Source organism: Struthio camelus, chromosome 6, assembly GCF_040807025.1.
Source record: "Struthio camelus isolate bStrCam1 chromosome 6, bStrCam1.hap1, whole genome shotgun sequence".
Taxonomy (NCBI): domain Eukaryota; kingdom Metazoa; phylum Chordata; class Aves; order Struthioniformes; family Struthionidae; genus Struthio; species Struthio camelus.
In genome coordinates, this window is record NC_090947.1 from 12,496,601 (window position 1) to 12,520,666 (window position 24,066).

Here is a 24,066-nt window from a genome sequence, read left to right on the forward strand (position 1 = left end):
GTTCTTCTGTTACGCTGGTAATGCTAGCTTACAGTATACAGTTAAGTTTTTGTAAATTGTCTGACAATTGTCTGGCTCCTATTACTAGCTGTTTCTTATATGACCTGTCATATTTTTGCAGAAAAGTGCACTGCATTCCGGTGAAAGAGCTATAACCTTATTTACTTAAGTCTACCTCCGAATATGCCTGACTAAAGTGGTCTGACTTTCCCCCATCAGATTTCAACTTTGTCTTCACAAACTACCTTGTTAGCTGGTATGACCTCCCATTTTAGCAAAGGGCTTCCTCATGTGAAATCAAACACAACTCAGGTTAGCAGCACTTGTTAATGCTTACAGAATAACAAATCATCATACAGAAGACTTCTTAACATTTAGAAGATAAGTTCAGGTATCATGTTTTTTTTTTTTTTTTCCTTTTAATAGCATGCAGTTTTACTGCGTACCTTTTGTTTATTGTAATGCTTGTACATTCTTATACAATGTTCAATGATGAACAAAACATAAATGCCTCCAAGAGCAACAAGACCTTTCAACACCGGATCATTTTCTTCTAGAAAGCCTTCAGTCCCTATTCCATGTCCATGGGCATGTCGATGAGAATGCTTGTGCTCATGAATGTGACCTTGGCCATGATGGTGACTGTGGTTGTGGCCTCCATGTGACTATTAGGAGAGAAAATAATAACACAATGTGCGACCTGATGCTTTCAGTAGACTGAAATGGCTCCAGGCTCAGATGACAAAAATCATAACCTTGCCAGAATACTACTGCAAAAAACATTTAAGAAGATTCTTTTTATACAAACGTATTTTACCAGAGAAACTTTTCATTAGCCTATAATCAATACAAAATATTTTACCGGGTAAATCTTAGTGCAGGAAGGAAGGGAGGGGGGGAAAAAAAAAAAAAAAAATCAAGCTTCAGCCTCTTTCTCATTATCTTTTATAGCTAGAAATAGACAGACTCAGAAACGTCACACAGAATTACTGCTCCTACACTCCCACTGGCAATCAAATTCATGATCTCTTAACTATTACAATCAATTACAGCCTGAACTCTGATCCGAAATACAAGTGTTCCAACTCCACCCCCCTGAATTTATATTAGAATTTACACAGAGAAAATACTTCTCCTTGTTCTTCTCCTGCAAGAATTCTTCCCTGCGAGAATTTCAGTATACTGACAAAAATTAAAAAATGCTTACCTTCCCAGGAACTTAGACAATTTCTTGATTAAATATATGAGAAGCTAATTTCTCCAAACATGTACAGTCAAACAAAATAAAAGGAATAGTTTACAAACAAAACAGAACACGGTTCTAGCTCAAAAAAGCTAGTAATCAGGAAGCTGAACTCCCCTAAAATACTTCTAGGTATTAGTAGAAAGGGATAGTAATACCTGCTAAATTTAAAAAGGTCTGGTGGGTCTCCTCAGGTGATTTAACCTTTCTCAAATTATTTTAAGTAACTATGAATATACAATCATATTTCTTTAGGAAAGCACACTTACTTCCTTTGTTATTAACAGAAAGTCTCAAAAACTGTTTCAGAATGTCCCTCACAGTCAAGTCAATCTTCATCTGCATCAGTGAACTTTTCTCGACATTTGTCCAACAGCTTTTTGTAAGTTCTATACACTTAAATTAGAGTAAAAGGTAAGGAGTACTTACGTGTGGCAACAGATGGAGTAGTGCGTCTCCACTCATTGTTCCTACAGCCAGAGCTACCAAGAAAGTTAGAAGAAATTTGAAGCACCATTGGTTAATGATGGGAATCAAGATCACACCTAGCAAGGAAAGCAGGCTAATGACGGTGATAGAGATGATACCACAAAACCAGGCTGTGGGAAGAAATGAATACAAAAAGGTTATCAGAACAATACTTGGAAAACCCATAAGACCGGGTAATGACATTCTATTATCTCTTAAGATGACGACTTTTCTTTAACCTAAGTTGTGCATTTATTCATTCAAAAGATGCTGAAAAATAAGAAGCTAGTACCCAAGTACAGGGCAAAACATAACACAGGCTCGTTCACAGTGCAAATATACCGAAAGACATTAGAAGACAATCAGCTAGGACAACAACACAGCCTAGCAATTCTCCCGCATTCTAAGTTCAGGCTTACCTCTGCAGCCCGTTAATGAAACGTAAAAAGCAAAGATTACATGTTGGAGCAAAATTATCTTTCCTACTTTTCTCAACTTACAAGGGCTGTAAAGGCACTACTTTTTATTTAACATTTGCTTTTAAATGAGACTCTGATACAAAACGTAATTATGATAAATAAATATTTCTCCCCCTTACTTAGGAATAGCACGTACAGTTAGGCAATACTCTTCACCTGGTGTTTTGAAATATACATTTTCAGTTTTGAGAAATAAATAAGGTTCAGACTTTGACAGAGGAACCTTAAAAATTAAACACTAAAATAAGAACTAAAGAGCTGAAAGCAACTTGGTAGCAATAAAAAACAGCGTATATTTTTCTGAGGACCTCTGCATTGTTGTCATTAGAAGAGAAAGCGATAATGGAATAAGATACCCTCGACGGAATGCTGTGAATTAGCAAAGATGTCCAAACTTCTATATGACACAGAAAGGAGGAATTACACACACACAAAAAAAAGATCGTATGAGCAAAGAAATAAGCCTCTTGCAACCAGTATCTCACCCTAATAATCTCTTTTTTCCTTTCTATTTTTTTAAATCATCACTAAGACTCAGACTTAAAATCTGGTGGTTTTTCTGGCTTTCTCTCTCCCTGCTTCTCCGGTGCTTCTGTTATTTCTTCCCATCACAGAAACTTCAAAGAACAGTAAGCAAAAACTGTGTAATTCCAACAGAACAGTTCATACGATTCACAGTCCCAAAGATGGGAACGGTTAGTGGCTACAAATTTTAAGATTTGACTCTTCTCAACAGTATCACAGCAATACACTGAAAGATATAAGCATATTTATGACACAATTATAGATTTACACAGAGAATTGTTAAATTAAGTAAGATTCATGCACAGTACTATCCATAAAGCTAGTTAAACCTTAAACTATCAGTGCCACTGTGGAAAGCAATACGTTATAGAGAGCGAGCGAACATGCAGACATACACATATATACATATACATACAGAGAGAGGGCAAACTGTTACCGCTATCCAGCAATTTTCATTACAGAGTCCTGTTTTACAAACATTAACTATCTGGGTTTTCAAGCGCATGATTTCCTCAAGCTGGACTTTTTTTTTTTTTTTTTTTTTTTTTAAGGTTTTAGCCCAGATGTTTCAGGCATTTCCGTTTTTTTTTTTCCTAGCTTCATTCTTAATCAAAAATACACATTTCGCCAACTTAAAAAAAGCTAGCAACTTTTTAGTTTAAAATCATTAGCGTCTTGACACTTTGTTGTAGGATCCAACTTTTGTTACGCCTGTGAAAGTCCGCTCGTTTTTGATCGAGTGCAAGAGGGGAGGAGAGTGAAAAATAAGGGGGAAAGATTGTAACGTGCTCAGTGAATTCTACACTGTAGCAGTCAAACGTCCCAAGAAATCTATCTGTACTGAAACTGTACTACAGATCAGATTTGACGAGATTTTCTTTGCCACTAGAACTGTGGCTGCTGCAGGCCAGGTCAGGGTCAACACCGCAACTTACGACATCTGCTGCTTTATACGGAAAATTCATTCCTATGAAGGCTGTCTGTCTCACTCTACAGCACTGCAGGAAAGGAAACAATCTAAAGCAAATGCAAAGGGTACAAAGGCACGTCCTCCAAGAGGAACTGACTGGAAAAAACTTCAGGAAGTACGCAGAATAGACTGGAATGGATATTGATACCACAAGGAAAACGGGGAGTAGGTAGCGAGACAAAAAGAATCAGATGAGGAACCAAGTAGAAACTGAAAAATAGGAATACTAAAAGAGGTCTAGATTGGAAGCAGGACCCTGCAGACCAAAAGACCGTCACTATATAACTTTGATTCATCCCCAGAGCAGTTCAATCATGTGCACTGGATGAACAGGCCCTCCTGAAAGAAACAGTATACATGGACATGTAATTCAATATTGTACCACAATGCATATGCAGAAGTAGCTCAAATTAAAGTTGCAGAGCCATGTGGCAGGACATTAGATCTTCACTCTAGACACAGATGTTATGACCTTAAGTTCCAGGTTAAATGACCAACAGCCTTACATGGAGATCAGGAAGGGAAAGGATATTATATAAATTGGCTGAAGTTTCATATGTCATAGCACAGATTTGGCAAATGCATCTCTGAAGGGCTCACGCACTCTTACAAATGATACAACATCTAAAGATGGAACCATGATTAAGATGAGGCATGTTACAATTACAGCGAGTAAGCTACGGAGTTCTCTCTCAAGCTATGGCCTCCAGCTTCTGTCTGTATCTGTTCAAACTCTTAATAACGGTATGGAACCAGAATTACTTTAGAATGGTATGGAACCGGAATTACCAGCAAAAGGCCACTGTCGAGTCTAAATCTATTATATGTAAAAACACAAACACTCAGATTGTGATAAAGCTGCTCCCTCGTAAAAAAGGACTGCTAAGGAAGACTTCTGACAACACTGCAACATAAAATGTTATTGAAGGATTTCATACAACTGTAATGTCTAAAACTCTAAAATATGGAAGTAGAACAAACATGCAGTATTATGAACACTGGAAGACCTCTTAAGTAATAAAAGATGTTGACGTGCAGCAGTCCTAGGAATGCTGCGTGAGGCTTGGTCAATGAGGTGAAGTTATTGTGTACTGGGTTATAAAATATTCTATGGAAAAAGCAAGAGGCAAGTGACCCAACAGTCTCCTCAGTAAGGGACCTCTGTTCAAACAGTGGGTAGCACACACTAAATTTGCACAGCTATTTGTCAGTCAAAACACACTAAAAGGATAATAATGTGGATTTGCTGGGAGGCTAAAAAAGGTTAGCTACCTGGAAGCTTTATGAAGAAAAAGCAAGCTAATAGGTTGCGATGAATCAAAGCCTTCCTCAAGTTAGGGAACGGTAAGCTCCAGGGAAAGCTGGCATCTGCACAGGCAGATTTACTGATTTACAAGATATATCTGATCTGAAATGCTTTTAAGCAGCAGCTCTAAACGGTCCTCGGCTTGAAAAAATGACTTGTCCTTTACTTGTACTACTTCTCAATGCTGCTGCTTTCGCGAGAGGCTAGAATCTCAAGGTAGGTATACATTACAGTATTTTGTAGGCAAGTAGATGAAATTGTATTCTCAAAACCCTTGCACTTTTACTAGGATAACGTGTTTCTTTGAGAGGCATACATGGTTTTTTATTCTACAGGTACATAACACAAACCATACGTACATTACACCAAGAGACTAAAAGACTTTTGCCAACACGGTACATTATAGTATTCATATGAACAGTGAACTGCTACAAATTTAGGCCCCGCTTCAGAAGAACTAAATTAAGCAATCAGGGTAGCATGAGTCTGTTCACAATTAACCAGCTGTAGAGCTTAGGATACAAGTGAACTGAACTTGAAAGAAAAAAAAAAAAAAACACACACACACACAAGTGGCAGACTGTCCAGTAACTATAAACAACATAAACTCTCTAATAATTAGAAACTGTAGAAAAAACATTGTGATTCTCAAATATGGAAAATTTATTCTGTTGCCCAGTCTGAAGAGTGTTCCTACTTACTGATTCTAGATCATTCAAATTCAAAAACTAAAGTTTACATGAAAAGCTTTACTTGGTATACCATACCCAGGACCTACTTTTCTGAACAGGTGACAGCCCTATGTCACCAGCTAGACAGCCCAGCTAGACTCTTGGTGACCACTTAGCAGAGGGAGAAGCCGAGGCTGTGATGGGAAGTGGGGGGGGAAGAATCACCTATATCACACAACCCTCTGCCTGCTCCTCTGTTAAGTAGCTGAAAGTCCAGTAACCATCAAGAGATCAGCTTGACTCACAGCAGGGTTTATATTTCCTTTTAAGTTGCTTAAGAGCTGCCAATGATAACAATGTCACCTCTTTTAACAGGTGCCCTGTGATAACTCAATTGAACAGAAAAAAATATTGAGAGAGAAACAGAATCCTTGAAAATCCTCCAATAGAAGGTGCTACAGAACTATCTGCAATTATGAGAACAAACCTGGTGGTTTCATAAGTTTTTGGTCATCACTTAATTAAATTACTTGGCTTTAGAAACCTGAAGTATCAGACCTAATGAAAACCTTAAAAGCTATTAAGTGGGAACAGAAGAGCACTGGTCTATAAAGGCTTTTGAAAGCTTGTAATTCAAACTAAAGAAAAACACAGAAATCATGTGTTTAAAAACCTCTCTGCATCCTCCCGACTTTGACAAAGATTTCTATCTACGAACGCTTACACTAGCTCGGCTAAGCGTACTTTCATTTTACTAGAGTCGCACAGCAGCTTAGCTCCAGGTTAAGTTACTCAAAGACTGACATTAGTCCTACACCTCCTGCAATCCCTGAATACCAGTTAAGATTTGTTATTTTGTGATTCACTTCTTAATAAAGGAAGAGCTTTATTACATCAACTGAAGTTTCGTTCTAGTGGATATCACAGTATACATGAAACTGTTATGAAGAATAACTTACTATCTAATCAAGCTGATCTGTTTTTACAGTTTGTTTTCAGAGCACAATTAACAAAACTTGAATTTTTACAATTAACTGGCAAATGTGTTATTTATCCTCAAGACAGCAGATGCCATAAAACATGTTAATTGTGCCAAAATAAGCTTCACTGATTTTGCAAATTAGGTCTCTTAAAACGTTAAACGTCTTCAAGCTTAGTAATTCATCAACTTCCTTACTCGTGACAGAGAAAGCAAATGCATTCTTCTAGAAGGAAGCGCTCAGCTGTAGAAACTTCCCAATTAAACCGGTTCAAAGCATGTGCAGTGACAGTTTTCTACACAGTTTCAACCTTTTAATTGCCAGAAAATGCTTAGGGCCATTCTATAAATCTTCTTGGTAATAAAGGAAGGGTCAACTCTGACTAAAATGAGCCTACTCCACAAGACAAACGATTTGCTACCGTACACAGGATATTGAGTTTAACAGCAACCTTTGAACAGTCAATGAGACAGTAGCTGTGTCACTATGAAAAATTTATATGCAACAAGTTAATCTTTCTTAATGATACCGCAGTCACTAAAAATAACTACCAGGAATGCATTCCTTCCAAGAGGTATTAACATCCATCAGCATGTAATTACTTGAAGCTTGATTTCTAACGATGCTAATAAGCACGTACACACTAATCAATACTCACAATTATAAATATTTTTGTTTTCAGAACAAGGACATTTTCCAAGATTTTTTTAGATTTTAGTAGTTTCACATCATAGACACATCCCAGTAAAACGTCTGTCAACAGTTCAAGTATAGTTTACGGATGATGGCAGCAGCAAACAAATTTAAAAAGTACAATCAGCTATGAAATCAAAACAATGGATGCTGCCTTTAAAGTGTCTGCTTTAAAAGCAGTAAAAATATTTTTAGCTTAAAATTATAGCAAGAAGAATAAAGTCTACTTTTACTCAAGACTCAAAAAACTTTAAAAAAAAAAAAAAACCCACAAAGCCAATGAGGGATTTTGATTGAATACTTCCAATACGCTCAAGAGTGAAGGAGGAATGAAATAAAATATTTTGATATTCCAAGTCAGAAAAGTGAATTATTGTTTCAAGAAATAGTTGTTTAAAGGTTCTTGTATTTAAATGCTCCTCTGAGTCCTTATTTTTCCTAAATTTCCTAAAATTTTGGATGCCAATTCTACAAAGTTGCATCACTGCTAGAACATCAAAGTGATAAAACCTAAAATTCTATTTTCCAGGGAACAAACTGCAATGCAGGTACTGTCCTCTTTTTCTAAATGAATACATTCAGGTCAAATTTATCATGAAAATTTGTGTCAAAGTCAGTCTACAATTTTCCAACCTGTGGACAAATGCCTGTACTACCTTAGTCACACCAAGAGAAAAAGACGGTATTTTAAGTGATGGCAACAATACAAAGGGTAAGTGGACTCGCTCACCTCCTAGAGGTGCCTCTATTTCCAAAGATGGAGACAAACAGGGAAACAAAGTATGTTGCCTACGCTCCTACTACAAGGAAGTCCAACGTCTAAAGTTAGGTGGAGTGAATCTAGGCCAAAACGGCTGGGGCACAACCGTCAGATCTCACTGACAGAAAATAGAAATAAAAGTAAGCAAACATAAAAATAAAATAAAAATAGAAGCGAAAATAACAAGGAAAGCTGGAAAGGTATAAGAAAGAAAGGTATGCCTTCCTGAGCCAGAGTCAGGTAGGAGAAGCTATCATACCATCAAACAACGGAACGCTACTTCTGCTGGCCTAAAGGATCACACTGTCTCATATTTCTTCTAATGAATATGCTAAGTGTCAAGTTTCCTTCACTCTACAGTCAACGCTAAGCTGTATGGCATTTCAAACTCTGAAGAATTTATATTTATAATGCAAAATAATTTCAAAGGCCTTGGATATTACACACTTACCTGAGGCACCTGTTTTATCTTTATTCTCAACTGATACATTTTTATTTTTCATAAAATCTTCAAGCTCATCATAGTGTACAATACAAAGCCTTCTCTCAATCTGGTATAGCAGAGCAGGACACATGTATATAAACAGTTCAGGAGATATTGGAGAGCTGGTTTCCAGACCATAGTACCGTAGCAGCTGGGTAACATTTAAGCACTGCAAGCAAATTGTACAAACAAATTAAACATGAAAGCCATTATTTGATTAAAAACTAGTTATGCAAAATTTAGTGTATGATTTGAGAACATGTAGAGAAGGAGAGACACTCTGATGCACAACATTCCATCATTGCTGAAACATGTCTAAGCTGATCTAAGAGGTTTTCGAGGGGGAAAAAAAATAAGGGGGAAAATATCTGTGCTATGCAACTCGGCCTCCAAACACCTACACAGTTTTTGATGAATGCCAATGAAAACAAGAGTTCCATATTCTTCACCACTACACAGTTTTTTAAATACTTCTCTCCACTCATTCCACCTTGCGTGTTTTGAGTTTCATTTTTAAATTTAGTCTAAAAATTCAAACTCGGCACCCACTCAATATTGTACTATTCCGATCGCTACTTTAAAATCAAGACATCACACCATCCTGCTTGTAGATTTAACTGTGAGGGGGAAAGGAAAATAAATTAAGAGTTCTGGCAGAAGTAATGAATGCTGAAGGGAGAAATCGAAGAGCAGACCTACACTGAGCACACAGCACTACAGAAGCTACATCCACCTTCCTTCACAATTGTTTTACGATCAAGAAATTAGAGGCATGGTGAGAAGATGCATGTGTTTCTTTGAGGAATGAGTCCAGCAGTTTCCAAAACTGTTATAACCTTAGGTTCAGGAAAAAGTCCAAAACTACAGGGAAAAACGGTATTTGTGAATTTTAGGATGGAAAAAAAAATCCCTGTAAGCAGGATTATCTTAGAAAACTTGAAGTATCTCCTTTATACAGAGATAAACAGGCAAGATATTCCCAGAAAAGACGGATGATATAGGTAGACAGGAATGAAAGTCCATAAAGTAAATTCAGAACTGCGGCCTCCTAGTGTATTCACTCTTCTACCTTTATTATGCAATCATTGCAAACACTTGCTACTGTTTCATTTGGGAGTGCGCATCTTCCATTACTACGTAACAATAAGAGAAGCGTACTTACCAGTTGTCCTGTTCACACTCACCTCTTCACGATCACGTTCATCTTCATTATGATCCTTGTGACTACGCGTTGAAAAAATTGCATGTTTTCTTACGCTAATCTGCTTGTGCGGTGCTTCTCGCTTGCTGGTGTGATGATGGCCATCCTCATTGCCTAGACTGGAATCTTGACGTCCATGACTAGGAGAATGATCGTTACCGTGTTCATGAAGGTGTACATGCAAGTGAGATGTATCGTGTACATGATCATGTTTATGAACATGATTGTGCTCATACTGATCACCTGAATCATGATCTGGAGCATAATCTTGTGCAGTATCTACTGAAGTCCCACTGATTTTCTTTCCTTTTCGTCTCTTCTTCTGTTTGCGTTGTTTTCTTTCAGGCTGATCCTGTGTTGTATTTGTTTCTGTTGAAGGTTCGTGGTTCTGTTCTCCATGTTCACTATGACTAACTGAATCATTGTGAGAATGATGCGTACCGTTACGGTCAAGATGATGATGTAGATGAGGATAATGATGATGGTGATGGCGACTCTGGTCGCGAACATGTTTACCATCAGATTTTACCGATGACACTGTTGTGTCTCTCTCAAGGTCACATTTACGATTTCTCTTTGCAGCCATACCAATCATGGTTTGGTTTTCAGAATCTGGGTGGCTATGAAAATGAGGATGGTTACGAGAGTGAGCATGCTTTCCTTCCTGTACTTCTAAAGCATATAAGTGGGAAACATGATCATGGCCAATATCATCATGATTTATCACCACTACTTTTACCTCTCCTAAACCAAGGCTTATTAAGAGTTTTTCCAGACCAAAAAAAGATAATCTTCCATTTTCACCATAACGATCAAAAATCTTTTCAATGTAGTATTTTTGTTCATTTTCAGCTTCCAACGCTGAAAATTTACTCGGCATAGATTCTGTTCCTCCATTCTGGAAATAGGATGCCTGTGAGATCTGATAGTCATTATGGTAGTGTACATGTTCCTCTTCAGGACCATGGTTGTGTCCCTCCTCATGGCAGTGATTGCACTGATGAAAGATAAATGTCAGCAAACAAATGATGCAAAATTTTGTGTGCATGTGTACCTTCATCTCTGTTTCCTACAAGAGACACAAGGGGAAGCACTTCAGTGTAAAAGCTTTCTTAACATTCTTACTGTACCCATTCCCGGAACATATCTGCATCAACTCAATGACCTACGGTTTATTTATTCTTCCAGTACTAGCATTAACAGAATAATTTTTTTTTTTTTTAAGCACAGAAATTCTACTAATATACTTCTCTATCCAACAGTAAGATGGGCTCTGAGTATTTTAGAGAGAGATGCATTCGTACATGCCATACTTACAGGAGGGGGTTACAAAAAATAAACAAACAAACAAAAAACCCCAGCATTTATAGTCTCTCATAACAATATTCGTTCATGTATATTTTCAGAGACACCTATGCTTATAACAAGTTACAATATTGAAAAATCTTGTTAAAAAACAAGTTACAAAGGAATAAAAAATCTGTTTCACAAATAATACTGCAGTATTTTCTTATTTATGGGGATGAGTGGCAGATAATAGAGTTGAAAATCCAAACATCACTTGTTCTCCCATTTGCTGCTAAGCACACATGCTGTCCAATTCCCAATTTTAAATGGAAAGCAGAATAGCTATTTAACAATAAGTTGTTAATAGCATCTTCAATGTATCGCTTAAACAGATTTTGCCCCCATTTTTAATACTTAATACTTCTTACTTGCATGGGTGTACTGATCCCAAAGATCCATACAGATGTTCATTTAAAAGTAAGGTTACATAGAAAACATCTCTTTTTTATGCAACTCAAGAAACACTGTTACACTGGCAGGCTCTAAGTCATACTCTTTTGTAATGATGTTCAAAAATTATATCAGCTAGATAACACGGTTTTCAATTCAGTATTGGCTATAAGAAACTTACTATTCATCTTTAAGATACTGATGAAGACACTGCGTAAGTCTACCATGTATTCAGAGTTGTAAACAACTGACTATTTTAGAAAATATGACTTTATTTTGTTTACATTTGCTAGCAAAATATAGATACAAAAACCTGTTACAAAAGAAACTTCAAGGAAAAAAAAAAATCTACGTTTATATAAAAAACATGCCAAACTAAAAAGCTAAAAATAAGTCAAGAATTGCATTTTATAAGTTCTGTTTTCTACAGACTTATTTTGGGTAGAGGATATTCTCTAAAACACACGTAAAAATTCACGCAAACGCTGCCAGGGCTTTCTAGCAACATTTAATTTGTTCCCTTTGGTACCAGGCAAAATAAAACGTGTAATGTTTACACCAGTTCTGCCAGATATATGCGGCAGACAACCAAGCCCTCCTATCAAAACAAAGCTCTCAAGCTCTCACAGCCTTCTTCTGCCGTCCAGATTAAAAGTCATATTGGCACTTCTTTCCCAAATAACCAAAGGAAGGCAGGCACGAAGCTTCCTGGTTGATTTCAGCAGTTTGTGAGTCGAATAGAAAAAGACAAAGGAAATGAGTACAAAAGGAGAGCTTTTACACATAACTGGTAAAATTTAGAATATGACGGAGGAGGAAATAAGAGCCGAGAGGAAGGATAACCACAGAGCTCCATCTACCTGTATTCTGTACCTTCACATGCCACCAAAGCACTGTAGCAAACGTGAGGATGCAAGTTATAGGATAACGGGTCACAATTCTTTGATCTTTTTCGACACTGAAAGCATTTTTAGTTCCATATGTACACCTCTACTAGAACCCTGTGACTGACCTTACGCTCACAAAGACGCGTTCTCTTCCCCATCCCAGTTGCTAACTGAAATGTGTTACACGAAGCTGATGAGGAAATTGCTTTACAACAAAGCACAAATATTTTAAACTTATCCATTTTTACTTCTTAAAATAGTAACTTGATATTCCGTGCTTATGTGCTTGCAATCACCTAGCTGTACTTAAAAAAAAAAAAAAAAAAAATCTATTAGAAGCTCCTGTACTTCCAACAGGTAGACAGAGAAAAAGAATCATACCACTTGACTTTTCCATTTCCTGGCTGCATAGCTTAATGACAAAATGGACATCATAAATTTGGAAAAAGGGGAAGGTCATCTTTTTTATACAGCAAATAAATGAGTTAGCACAGAAGACTGGGGGAAAAATTTTCTCCTATTAACCTCTGCAAACATGAAGAATAAAAATTCACCTTTCACTGAAGCTTCAACTGTTTACAAGATTAAAAAAGCAGAAATCTTTTCCAATACTGACCTAGTTACAGATGTAAGATCGGAAGAAAAATCTGTCAAATGGAGGCATCCATGTGAAAATTGATTCCAGGAATATCAGATAGGTGAATGGGTAACCATTGTACGCTACTGTTTCATTTTTATGAATAACTGCTCCATCATCTGTCTGAAATGACTGCAGCCTGTCATTAGTTCAAGCATCCATATATTTCAGGCATCAATTTAGGGGCTGTGACAGACCTTTTCAAGAAATTTAGTATGATACATTCACCCCCAATATTTACTGAGAGATGGTTTTCAGCCTTTTTTTTTTTACTCACAGAGTCTTTTTCAGGCATCTTTAATGTTCTTATAAATATATCACTGGGATTAATACATGAACATTAAAAGGGTCTCAGAGCACCTTCCAGAAGCTTCTTCCATTCTCCTTCGAGGAAACAGAAACGTACAGAGTTGTTAGCCGCGGAGCAGAGCAGGTTGCAAAGCTTTATCCATGAGTCTTTGGACTGAATCAACCCTCAGGCTGTACGATTGCCTGTGAACTCATTCCATAACCTTCAAATAAGGGACATACACTCTTTTCCACACAGGCTCAAAACCTAGGCTCTCTAACTTGCATCATCCCATGAAGTGCTGACGCTCTGGCGGTGAGTAAAGATACTGGATCAGGTGTATAGGTGTTGGCAGACTAACTCCAGATTCCTACAGGAATATGCTGATTTACATCAACTGAGGATTTACAATGGTGAACGTTACTTAATATGAAGATCACGTTCAAGATCTGGAATAAGCAGTTATGGATGTTCTTGTCATACAAGACAAATGAAAGCACTGGGAGAAGGACAAATGTACACGTGCTTGCGTAGAAGATGGCAGCAGCAGGTAAGTACATTTAGTATGTTGTAACACTTCAGCAACTTGTTCAATACCTTTTTATCTTCGGCTTCCCAATATTGAAAACAGCATCTCAAGTTTAAGTAAAGTTCAGTTACTCAAAGGATACTACTTTTGTAGGTAGGACACCCTTTTCCCCCCCTTTGTGATATACCGGGAAGGTAACCAGAACTAGCAAAATCCAACTATTCTGCTTTTCAAAAGCATAATCAAGACTAAAATATCTCTACCAGGAAATTCATGACTAAAGCATGATCATAATCCGTTTCACAACCTCACGATCTTTTTCATGTGACTGTCTCATACAATACTGCTAATACATTACCTTGAAATTTCAGTCATGCATCTCTAATTTTGGTGTTTAGCATTGAATGGTACCTTTGCTCCATCCCCTAATGGTTAAAATAGTTTTGTAACCTATGATCATGATTCATTGCTTACATTCAAGCATTACCACAGACTTATTTAAAAGTCAATTCCTATACATCTCACTATTCTCAGTAAAACTAACAACAACCCTAGCACAACATTTATAGTATTCTATTATATAATCTTCTACATTTTCTATTACTGTTACCGTGCTTTGGGAAAAAGATGCTTGCAAAGCAAAGGTACCTGTCCTCAAGAGTCTCAAACAGAACAACTATTTACAGGGTATTTATTTTTACACAGGCATCATGTTATCTAGGCAAGTCCAAATTCTATAAATTTCAGTAACACAGAATTGTATATAGCTTATCTCGATATATGAACATTAGGAATCCCAAATCTTTCCAAAAGGATATGGACGGGCAGCCTGAGGACAAGGCCACATCAAAGTTAAAAAAAAAGACTCCAGGCATTATTGCTGCCAGCCTTTGCCTTGGTTATGCTATTCATTCACTCGATCCACTTCTGCCTCCCCTCCTTCCCTCAGTAGCTCAACGATGGCTGGGCACCCAACAGCGGGAGACAGAGGGTAAAAGTCTCATAGCTATGCGTTGGGTAAGAAATATTACAGCACCAAGAACCCATAGCCCAGAGCCGGAACATTCGGCACCAGGTACGTTTTGTCAAACGGCGTGTTAGACCAAGAGCACTCCCTGAGGACGCAGGCAGGCGGTGGGATGGCCCTGCCCGTCAGGCAGGCGTCAAAGCCAGAATAAGCATGTAAATTTACACTGGCTGAGATAAATAGGTCTGCCACGCCAACTGGCATTTCAAGAAGCGCAAACAGTGCTGCCAAATGAATCCTTTCCTTTTTCATCAACGCAAGCAGATCATCATACTAAATGCAGTGCTGACTGCATATCCATATATAAGGTCTTTAAATCAGAGAACGAGGTGCAAGTACCAAGCACGGCACTATCTAGAAGCTAAGTCACAATTTTAATTCACACAGTATTCCGAAATGCATATATATGTGCATATGTGTGTTACACATCTATGTCCTGTCATTTTCCGGATACACATAACGATACCATGAGCGGCACACCAGCATCAAAGAGTTATCTTTTCTGTATGGAAATTTCACAGCATCTTTGTGATAAACCACTGCCTGCCTATGGCATTTCATCTATTAAGCTAAATGTACCTGCTGATCAAAGTTGATATTTTTTTTCCAGCCATTTTCATTCAATTTCCTCTGGATTCCTGACATTTCTCCACAGTGCATACCATTTCAACCATTCTTCCATTTTATACATAAAAATCCAACGATATTCTCTCCGACTGTATTTAAACCCTGGAAACATGAGCACGATTTGGGATTTGGAGGGACTTTTCATTTATTTATCATCAGCTGCTTAAATGAAACTGAAAACCAGCTCAATAGTCACACTTTCGAACAACCACCTTTGATTCCAGCAACGTGGTCACATAAAATTCAAACTCCACTGAAAATTAAGTCTATCATTTTAGTGCTTGCAATCCACATATTACAGCACTTCTGTTAGCGTACAATACCACCTAGTCTATTTCAAAAGCCCAACTTCCCACCCCCTTCTCCTCTCCACTCCCAACAATTTTAACAATCTTAAATATTTGTAACGTACGTGCACTAGATTTCTCCCCTCTCCATGCTCCTCCCCAGGGATTTAAACTTGACTTTCCTTTTTAGTTTCTCTCCCTTCTTGTACCACTTTCTTCCTTTCTTTCCTTCCTTTCTCTGAACAACGTTCTGCCCTTTGTTTATTCTATCTGCAGAATGATTTCTGAAAAATAGCTTACACCGTTCAAGTAGTTACTCAGCCTGAATGCCACAATGACTGAAGTACCTTAGCAAGACTCTTGGACAACCACAAGTTTCACACCGCGCAAAAATACCAAAAACGTAGTTCAGCTAAGATACGAGGGAGGTACGAAAGACAAAAGGTGTTAAAAATAAAGACAAAGCAACGCTCTTACCAAACTAAGTTGTTCTCTCTGTTCAGCACTGGGAAGTTAAGCATTTGTCATTTGTTCCTATAAGAACTGTTCACAGTAATGCCACTATGAGAATTGGCAATTTTTTTTAAAGACTAGAGATAGATATTTCTTGAAATAAAGCTACTAACTACATACATGCAGATATCCTTACATCTCCTGAAATTTAAAATCCCTCCTTGTATTGCAAATATTTACTCCAGTGTACTTGCAAGAAAAATATGCCTGCAGTCCACCACCAGTTCCCTTCCAAGAAGCGTGCAATGCAACATTCCATACTCAGTGCAAGAAAAGGCTGGAATCTGAAAATCCAGCAAACCTACTCCTTACTTCCTAAACACCAAGTTTTTAACAAATGCCAGAACATCAATTCCTCTTAATCCAGTACTCATTCTGAAGATGCGTGATTTTAAAAGATCATTAATGTGAAAATACATTACCATTGCTGAAAGACACTTCAGGAAAGCATTTAAAACAGTTGGTCTTACTTTTGTCTCATCGGTTTTTAGCTGACATTTAGCTCCTGGATATACAGACAGGAAAACATTCTATGGACCTAAAAAGTTATAATTAACAATCTCTAACTTTAGTTCTCACCCATCTCCTGTATTTCCTTCCCTCTTCAATTTCAGTGAAACAGGTTTGTGGATTTAAGTAAAACTCATTCATTCGAAACGCTACAGCCCAGTAGGAGGGGCACTTTGTAAGAACAGACTATTAACTGATTGATACGAGGCATATTTGCTAAGTTAATACCAGATAAGACTTACAGTACAGAGAGCATTTATGCATACCTCAACACATCATGAACACTTTTTAAAAAAGTCTGAAAGGTGAAGTATCTGAACCGCCAGCTACTCAAGCATACTAGGAAATGATCCTAAACTAATACGGTAGCAATCTACTAGCTTAGTTGTCCGAGAGCGGCATTCATTTTATTTTGAAGGGAAAGGAGCTGGACAGCCTTCCTCAAAAGGACAATTATTCGTAATTAGTTGTTGAATACAGGATCCTTTTCAGAGCTCAAAATAATACAAAAACATCAAAACACCTGAAGTTCTTAAAGTATTAGTTCTGCTTACTGAGAATTAATTTCCAGTCTTAAATCTTTTTAAGTTGTATGTAGTCCAAAAAGCATCCACTAACGATACTTCTAGCCAGCATAAAATTTATAACGGAACTGATTTGATTTTGTGACAACATTCTATTGTTCCATTAGGTTCTATCAAAATACCAGTGCTCTTAAGAATCCTATGCTTGAAAAGATGACCTGCAGTTACATCTGCATTTTAATATCATTTTATTTTTCCACCGGAAATAAGTAAATGCTTTTGTGAGAGCTAAGACTGAAGTTCAATAAATATTTTAAGATGGTGTTGCCCCTAAACCTAAACCAGCAGTCCTGCCTTCCCCTACCGCCTCATTCATTCCCATTTCCACAACACCGTTTTTGTATACCAGCACATTTGTTTGCTGATCTGTTCATTGTGCAGCTGTACAACTAGATTCTGTGAAAAATAACCCAGAAAAAGAAAAAAAGATTATTTCAAAATCAGATTACTTTTCCTATCTGGTTTACTGTGCAGCTGCACAAACACCACAGTCCACACACACACACAAAAAAAAAACAACCCTGCTTCTGAGGGCAATACAGCTTATGGAGTTGATTGATCTGCAGCTTGACAGAGTATTTTGGATATAGGACAAATACAACAACTGGCTACTTTAAAACGTGCCCAAACAACCTTGAGGAAACAACAGTGGGCAACTTTCCTACTGAAAACCATTTGAGAAAAGCTTCTCCAACTCACCACTCAATGCAGTGTTGGCAGCAACATGTTAAAAGTAGTGGTTGCATTTTTATTCTTAACGTAAACTACTCTACCTATCTCATCCTTGTATTATGTTAATATACTTGCAGTATGTTAAAACACATAAAGGTGCATCTTTGATACGCATTTAATTCCTACATTACTACAATCGAAAAACCTCTATCAAGGCTACGATCCAAAAAAGGAGTTTACTCTACGCCAACTACTACGCTAATGACTTCTCTCATGTTTTCCTAATAAATAATATTTTACAAAAGCTACGGCCTACAAAAGTCCTTGAAAAACGCGACTGAGGCACGTTTATTTCACAAGTGTTCTGCTGGATTAACGGCCGGAGATCGCGATGCTTAATGCACATTTCTAGAATGCAAAGGTTGCAAATTATTCACGTGACAAGAGATAAAATTGATTCAAAGATGTATTTTTAAATAGATTTAAATAATGAACCACCTCTGCAGACTTCTGTAAGGCCTGTCTGACATTCAAATTCTCATTAGTATGTTCACTCTCTCAGAGTACCAAGCAAGGGTATTACTGCTACCTCCTCTTAGGCACGAACTCGTCCAACTATTCTTTGCCTAAGGGTGTGAAGGGAATTTGTGGCACAACAAGCAACTACTGGAACCACTCAAGTCTCAAGTTACTTGGCTACCACAGCCATCTTTGCTCTAGAACCTGTACAATGGCTGTACGTGTTCAGTGTTGGTTATGTATGCGTAACCAGCCTGATTTCTTCACCAAGATCCTCCAAGTGAACGCCCAGCTGAGCCAGAACTTGTCATTCCCACTCCAGTCTAAGTTAAGACCTCACCAAAGGTCATGACATTACCTGGCTCTCTCTTATTTCAGCAAAGATTACTGTTAAAGAGCTAGACAGGTACCCATTATAGGACCGTGTAATGATTGAGACAACTGTTTAACCTGATACAAATACTAATCAGCTCCAAAAATCACTCCTCAAAGTTAGAGCGAGTGTGACCAAAAGAAATTACTCACTTTTCTTAACATGGCATTAAAACAACTTCAAAGGGACACATTTTTGAAGCTGCTGAATGAAAATGCAGTTCTTAACACCTATTTATTTATTTATTTGCTTTTGGGGCTTTCTTCAGTTTACATGATTACACTCCTTCTCAAGGCTCCATGTAATTCCTAAACTCCATTCCTGCAAAGGAAGACCACTTTTTATCAGGACTCCACTACTTCGGTAAATTCTCCCAGTCATCTGACACCGGACAATTTTAATTAATAATGACAGATAAAAAAACAAGTGCACACACTTCTCATGATTTTGCCAGTATTAAATATTTAAAAAAAATCAAGGATTATACCTTATTATCACTATAGAAATGGTAAGAAACAGTTAGAAAAAGAGCTACTTACTGTCTCTTTAACACAGGCGATTAGGAAGTGTATCTCAAAACAAATCAAGCACTTTGGGAAAAGATCATTTTGACTAATCAGGAGGGATATTCCACAAAGGGTGGCTTAAAAAAAAAAAAATCTTTTGATTTTTCTCCGTGTGAAGAACAGAAATGCTTTGGCAGCCTACCACTGATAAGCACGGCTTATCAAATTTCTCCAAGAAAGATGTTTTATTATGCTCTTTGCCACTGATTAGCTGAAAATGAATCAAAATTGGACTCTGCCTCTGAATTCTAAGGGTCATGGGTAGGTTGCGACCTTTATTCCACAGGTTCAACTTGAAAAATATTTAAGGTTCTCAGAAAAGAAACATGAGTTTTTGTAACAAACATTTTATTGTTCTGTGGATAGCGGAGTCAACATTTTTTCCTGTTACACATATCCTCCCTCCCTCTCCTTCTGCTACCCTGACACTGCATCGGCCTCTTCCAGTCTGCTGAGCACAGTATAGACATAACATACTTGACTTTGATCATAACGTATCTATCTAAGGTAAACAAGACGTGAACAAAGTTGAACATCTTTTCTGCAAAATCAAGACAATTAAACTACTGTATTCAGACTACGTACTTAACTAATTAACAGACGACAAAATGAATTTGTGGGAAAAGTCAGTTTAAATCACGGGGTAAACTGACTGAAATCTAGCAAACTGATAAACATCAACAAAACTAAAACCTGCTGGGAAGAGCTGGTCAAGAATCAATATGGTTACAATCCATCTATACCTCCAAATGTATTTTATTTTTATTGAATAACAAGCACCTAAAATAGTTTAAAGTATCTTTAAACAAAAGCAATCTGAGAGTTTAATCCTGAAAACAGACAAACCTTTGATTTTACAGTTAACAGCAGCTGAAGATCCTTAAAAACTTAGAGAAATGGCTATGGTAAGATACCTAGTCCCCAAAACTAAATGCTGCCTCCTAGAAGGCTACCTCATTGCTAGGTTAAGAAGTCAAACTACTTCAATGCATAGGTTATCTATCTGGTACCAAAACCTACATTTGGCATTCACATCCAGCTACTGCTGTACCACAGCCGTTGATCAGGCAAGCCTCCAATATGTGGGAAACTTTCACAGCCTGAGATCCTGAATAATTAAAGTTGAATTACTATTTTTAGTGCTTTGATAAGGTGAGCAATGTATCTTATCTTGAGGCAACATAACTGTATCCTCAGCGCAAAGAACAACAAATAAGCAAAAATACTTAACATTCTTTTCCTGTCTGATAAGCTGAATTCACTATGTAGACATTTCCCATCAAACTACCTGCTTTTTCTGGTGTTCAGCCTAAACTTTGATAATGTAAATTTCAGGCTTAAAAAGTATACTGCTGGTGATAGTACGGTGAGGCAGAATTGCCACATTTTGCTTACTGTCAATAACATTTTAAAAATAAAAACAAAACCATAACTGTATGTGCAGACTAGAAAATAGAACACATGAGACATCATTTCAGTATTTCACAACTATTCAATCACTGCTTGAAGCTACTGTAGGACTCACTTGACAAGATACAGACCGTAATCGAGCAAAAAAGTAACATTTTTTCACAGTTTAAATATATTCCTTTTATTTGAAGAACAATGCATTCCTCTCAGCTTTTCCTTTTGAGAATATCCTGGTTAGGAAATGTCTCAGGAGCTAATTTCACGTTCATATTCTGAATTTGTAGTTAGTAATCAAGCAACAGTGACACAGCCAATCCCGGAACATGAATTTCTTTCTTAGAAAGTCAAAGATTTCCCTAGAGAAGTGACAATTTGTATTTTTCAATTTTATTACTACTTCAAGAACCCTACAGTGGCACATTCTCTTACTCCAAAACACAAATTTGATTTGTCTACAGTCCAATTAACAGAAAGCCGTCAAAAAAAATATTAAACTAGTACCTTTTTAAAAAAGGGTTCCTAGCTTAAGTTGTAAAGCTATATTATAGCTAAAGTTATAGCTAAAGCTATATAAAGCTAAAGTTACATTTTGAAATGTGTTCTTCAGCATCAAAGATTAAAAGGTACCATAATAAATAATATGCTTTCATTAGAAGCATATGAGCACTGAGCACTGACAAACTAGTAAATTCTATGTGGAATGCAAGGAGACAAACTGCATTCTTCAAAGACACTGAAAGTGTTTTTATAATGCTTAGCTACAGCTGTTTACTGCCAGTCTGCTGCAACTAATTTGAACCACAAGGTCCGATACAAACAAAATACTAATAGTAATTTGCTCTAGTTGCTGCATTCTTACTAAAGCACCTCACCCTAACACATCCTTCTAAGAGTCAGCATAAAACCACCTTCGGATGCTTCTGCCTACTATTGAACATACAAGATTAGCAAAAACCAGCATGAGAAATTTTGCCCAAAGCCATTGAAAATGAAGGTCTGCTGGGACCCTGTATTTTACTCTTTAAGATACAGATGCATAAATCTGGACTACATACACACTTTACATGACTCAATCTTTTACCTGCAGTACAAAGACAATAACTTTGTGTAAAAAGCAACCCGAATTATTTTCACAGCAAGAAGTTTTAGTATGAAAGGCAATGTAGGCAGTTTGGTAACATGCAAATAAAACCCAAGTCTAGACTGTTATCGCAAACATCAAGAAATTAGCTATGGGCATATTATAATAAAAAGCTAAATTCTGTGTACAGGTCATACTGTTATTACTATTTAGTGCAGTTAATGGAAGTAGATGGTACACGAGTGCTGAGAACAACTGGACAATCAAAGCCCTGGTAATGCAATATAATGTCTCTGCCAGATAACTGCCTCACACGCCCTCCAAAACAGTAACGACTGGAAGTCTATACTGTTTAGGTATTGTAACAGACATTAAATAAATGGAAATAATTTTATTTTTAGCATACAAATGTAGCAATGCAAAGCTATCACATTACTGGGACCGCAGCCAAATAGCATATTTCTTAAGTTTTAACATAAGCTAGCATTCACAACTGTACTTTTAGGCAGAGGTATTGTCTTCTACAGAGAGACTTTGAGGTCAGCATTAAACACAATGCTTCTATACTCTGCAAATAATATTTGATAAATAGGGCCAAAATCATATGGTTTTCTTTTCATGGATTAGGAGCACTTATCAAGGTAGTGGAATCCTGATAAAAAGTGGTCTTTCTTTACAAGAACGGATTACAAAGTTATGTAGAGCACTGAGAAATGAAATAATCAGCAGTTCAAATCTAGAGGACAACGCTTCACTTGATTATTTAAGGGGGCTCCTCGGACTGCTCTGTATACAGTACGAATCAATCAGTGCCTATACTACACAAGTGAGATTCAGTCCAACTTAAAGGCGTAACTGCTTGCCACTCCCCCTTACAGGAAACACCTGGTTGTGCAAGTGTTACAGTTATTTTGCAAGGTGAGTTAAATCCAACATTCAGTTGCAGATATGACATATGGTTGCTATTGTGAACATCCTTTGAACTAGTCATTCTGGAATACATGGTGCTACTTAGTCTCATTTAAAATGCACATTAGTATTAACCAAGATACAGAAGAACTACTCCCCCTTCCAAAAAAAACTCATGTGAAGAATCACATTGAGTAAAAGCCATTGAAGAATACTTTAAAGAAGATTACACACACTTTTCCTTTGTTTTGCTTTAGCTTTGACTGTCCAACTCAGACATGGCCGTACACTACAAATAGTAATTAGCCTGGTTAAAAGAAAGACTATGTATAGATACGCAGTGATCAGCTGTCAATCAGTTATAATTTCCAGCTACCCTTCAGAATTCAAAGCACTATTTCAATCCCTTTAATAACCATCACACTGCAGTGCAATAAAAAGTCCAGCTGTAATAAAAACGCACAAAGATCAGTTTATGAATGTGGCACAAATCAGGCAACATTTACATATACATCTTCACACATATATCGTATGACAGCACCTATCTGGACTTCCATGTTTTATTATAGCTGCTTGTACCAGTGACTGTGACTGGAAACTATTTCTGAAACGTTTATAACACATACGCAGAAACAGTGAATGAAAATTTGGTGCACAAGGTCTCTCCTGAGACGTACCTTTCCAAAACGTTATAAAAATCCAACAACCTTCCATAAAAACTCCTTCTTACATGCTTAATCTGAAGTGCTTTTTATCTTACAAAGGCATTTTATCTTAAGAAAAATCTAACCATATGAATACTTTTACAGGACTTAACTTGATTAATGAATGTTAGGAAGGACCATAGTCATTCATTAACTTCTAGTATTATGCATACTTTGTCTCAATTCTAGATGAATTGATTCAGCTACATTAAATCAGTGACTACTACAGTCTCTATGCCACTTAAGGACTGCACTGAATGCTTAAGGAATAAATCTTTATTTTAACAGTTAAGAAACTATACAACTTTATTATTAGTCTCCCGTTAACATTCCACATTCTGTACATAATTGGTATTTTACTTAATACTGAGAAGATGTGATTGCCAACACAGAAAAAAAAATTGGGGGAAGTTTTCTATAGTAAA

At 37.1% G+C, this 24,066-nt stretch overlaps 1 protein-coding gene across 7 annotated transcripts in view; it reads right to left on the reverse strand.

Annotated features, from left to right (window-relative positions):
- Positions 1–24,066, reverse strand: part of SLC39A10 (solute carrier family 39 member 10) — a 55,659-nt gene that overhangs the window by 16,048 nt on the left and 15,545 nt on the right. For 5 of the 7 annotated variants that reach the window (XM_068948276.1, XM_068948277.1, XM_068948275.1 and 2 more), the window contains exons 2-5: positions 9,764–10,849; positions 8,547–8,748; positions 1,673–1,842; positions 447–665 (exon numbers count right to left, since the gene is read on the reverse strand). In XM_068948276.1, coding sequence (XP_068804377.1) covers positions 447–665; positions 1,673–1,842; positions 8,547–8,748; positions 9,764–10,840 — 1,668 coding nt within the window. In that variant the 5' untranslated portion in view covers positions 10,841–10,849. The remainder of the gene's footprint in view (positions 1–446; positions 666–1,672; positions 1,843–8,546; positions 8,749–9,763; positions 10,850–24,066) is intronic. The other 2 variants (XM_068948279.1, XM_068948278.1) reach the window with 1 other exon arrangement.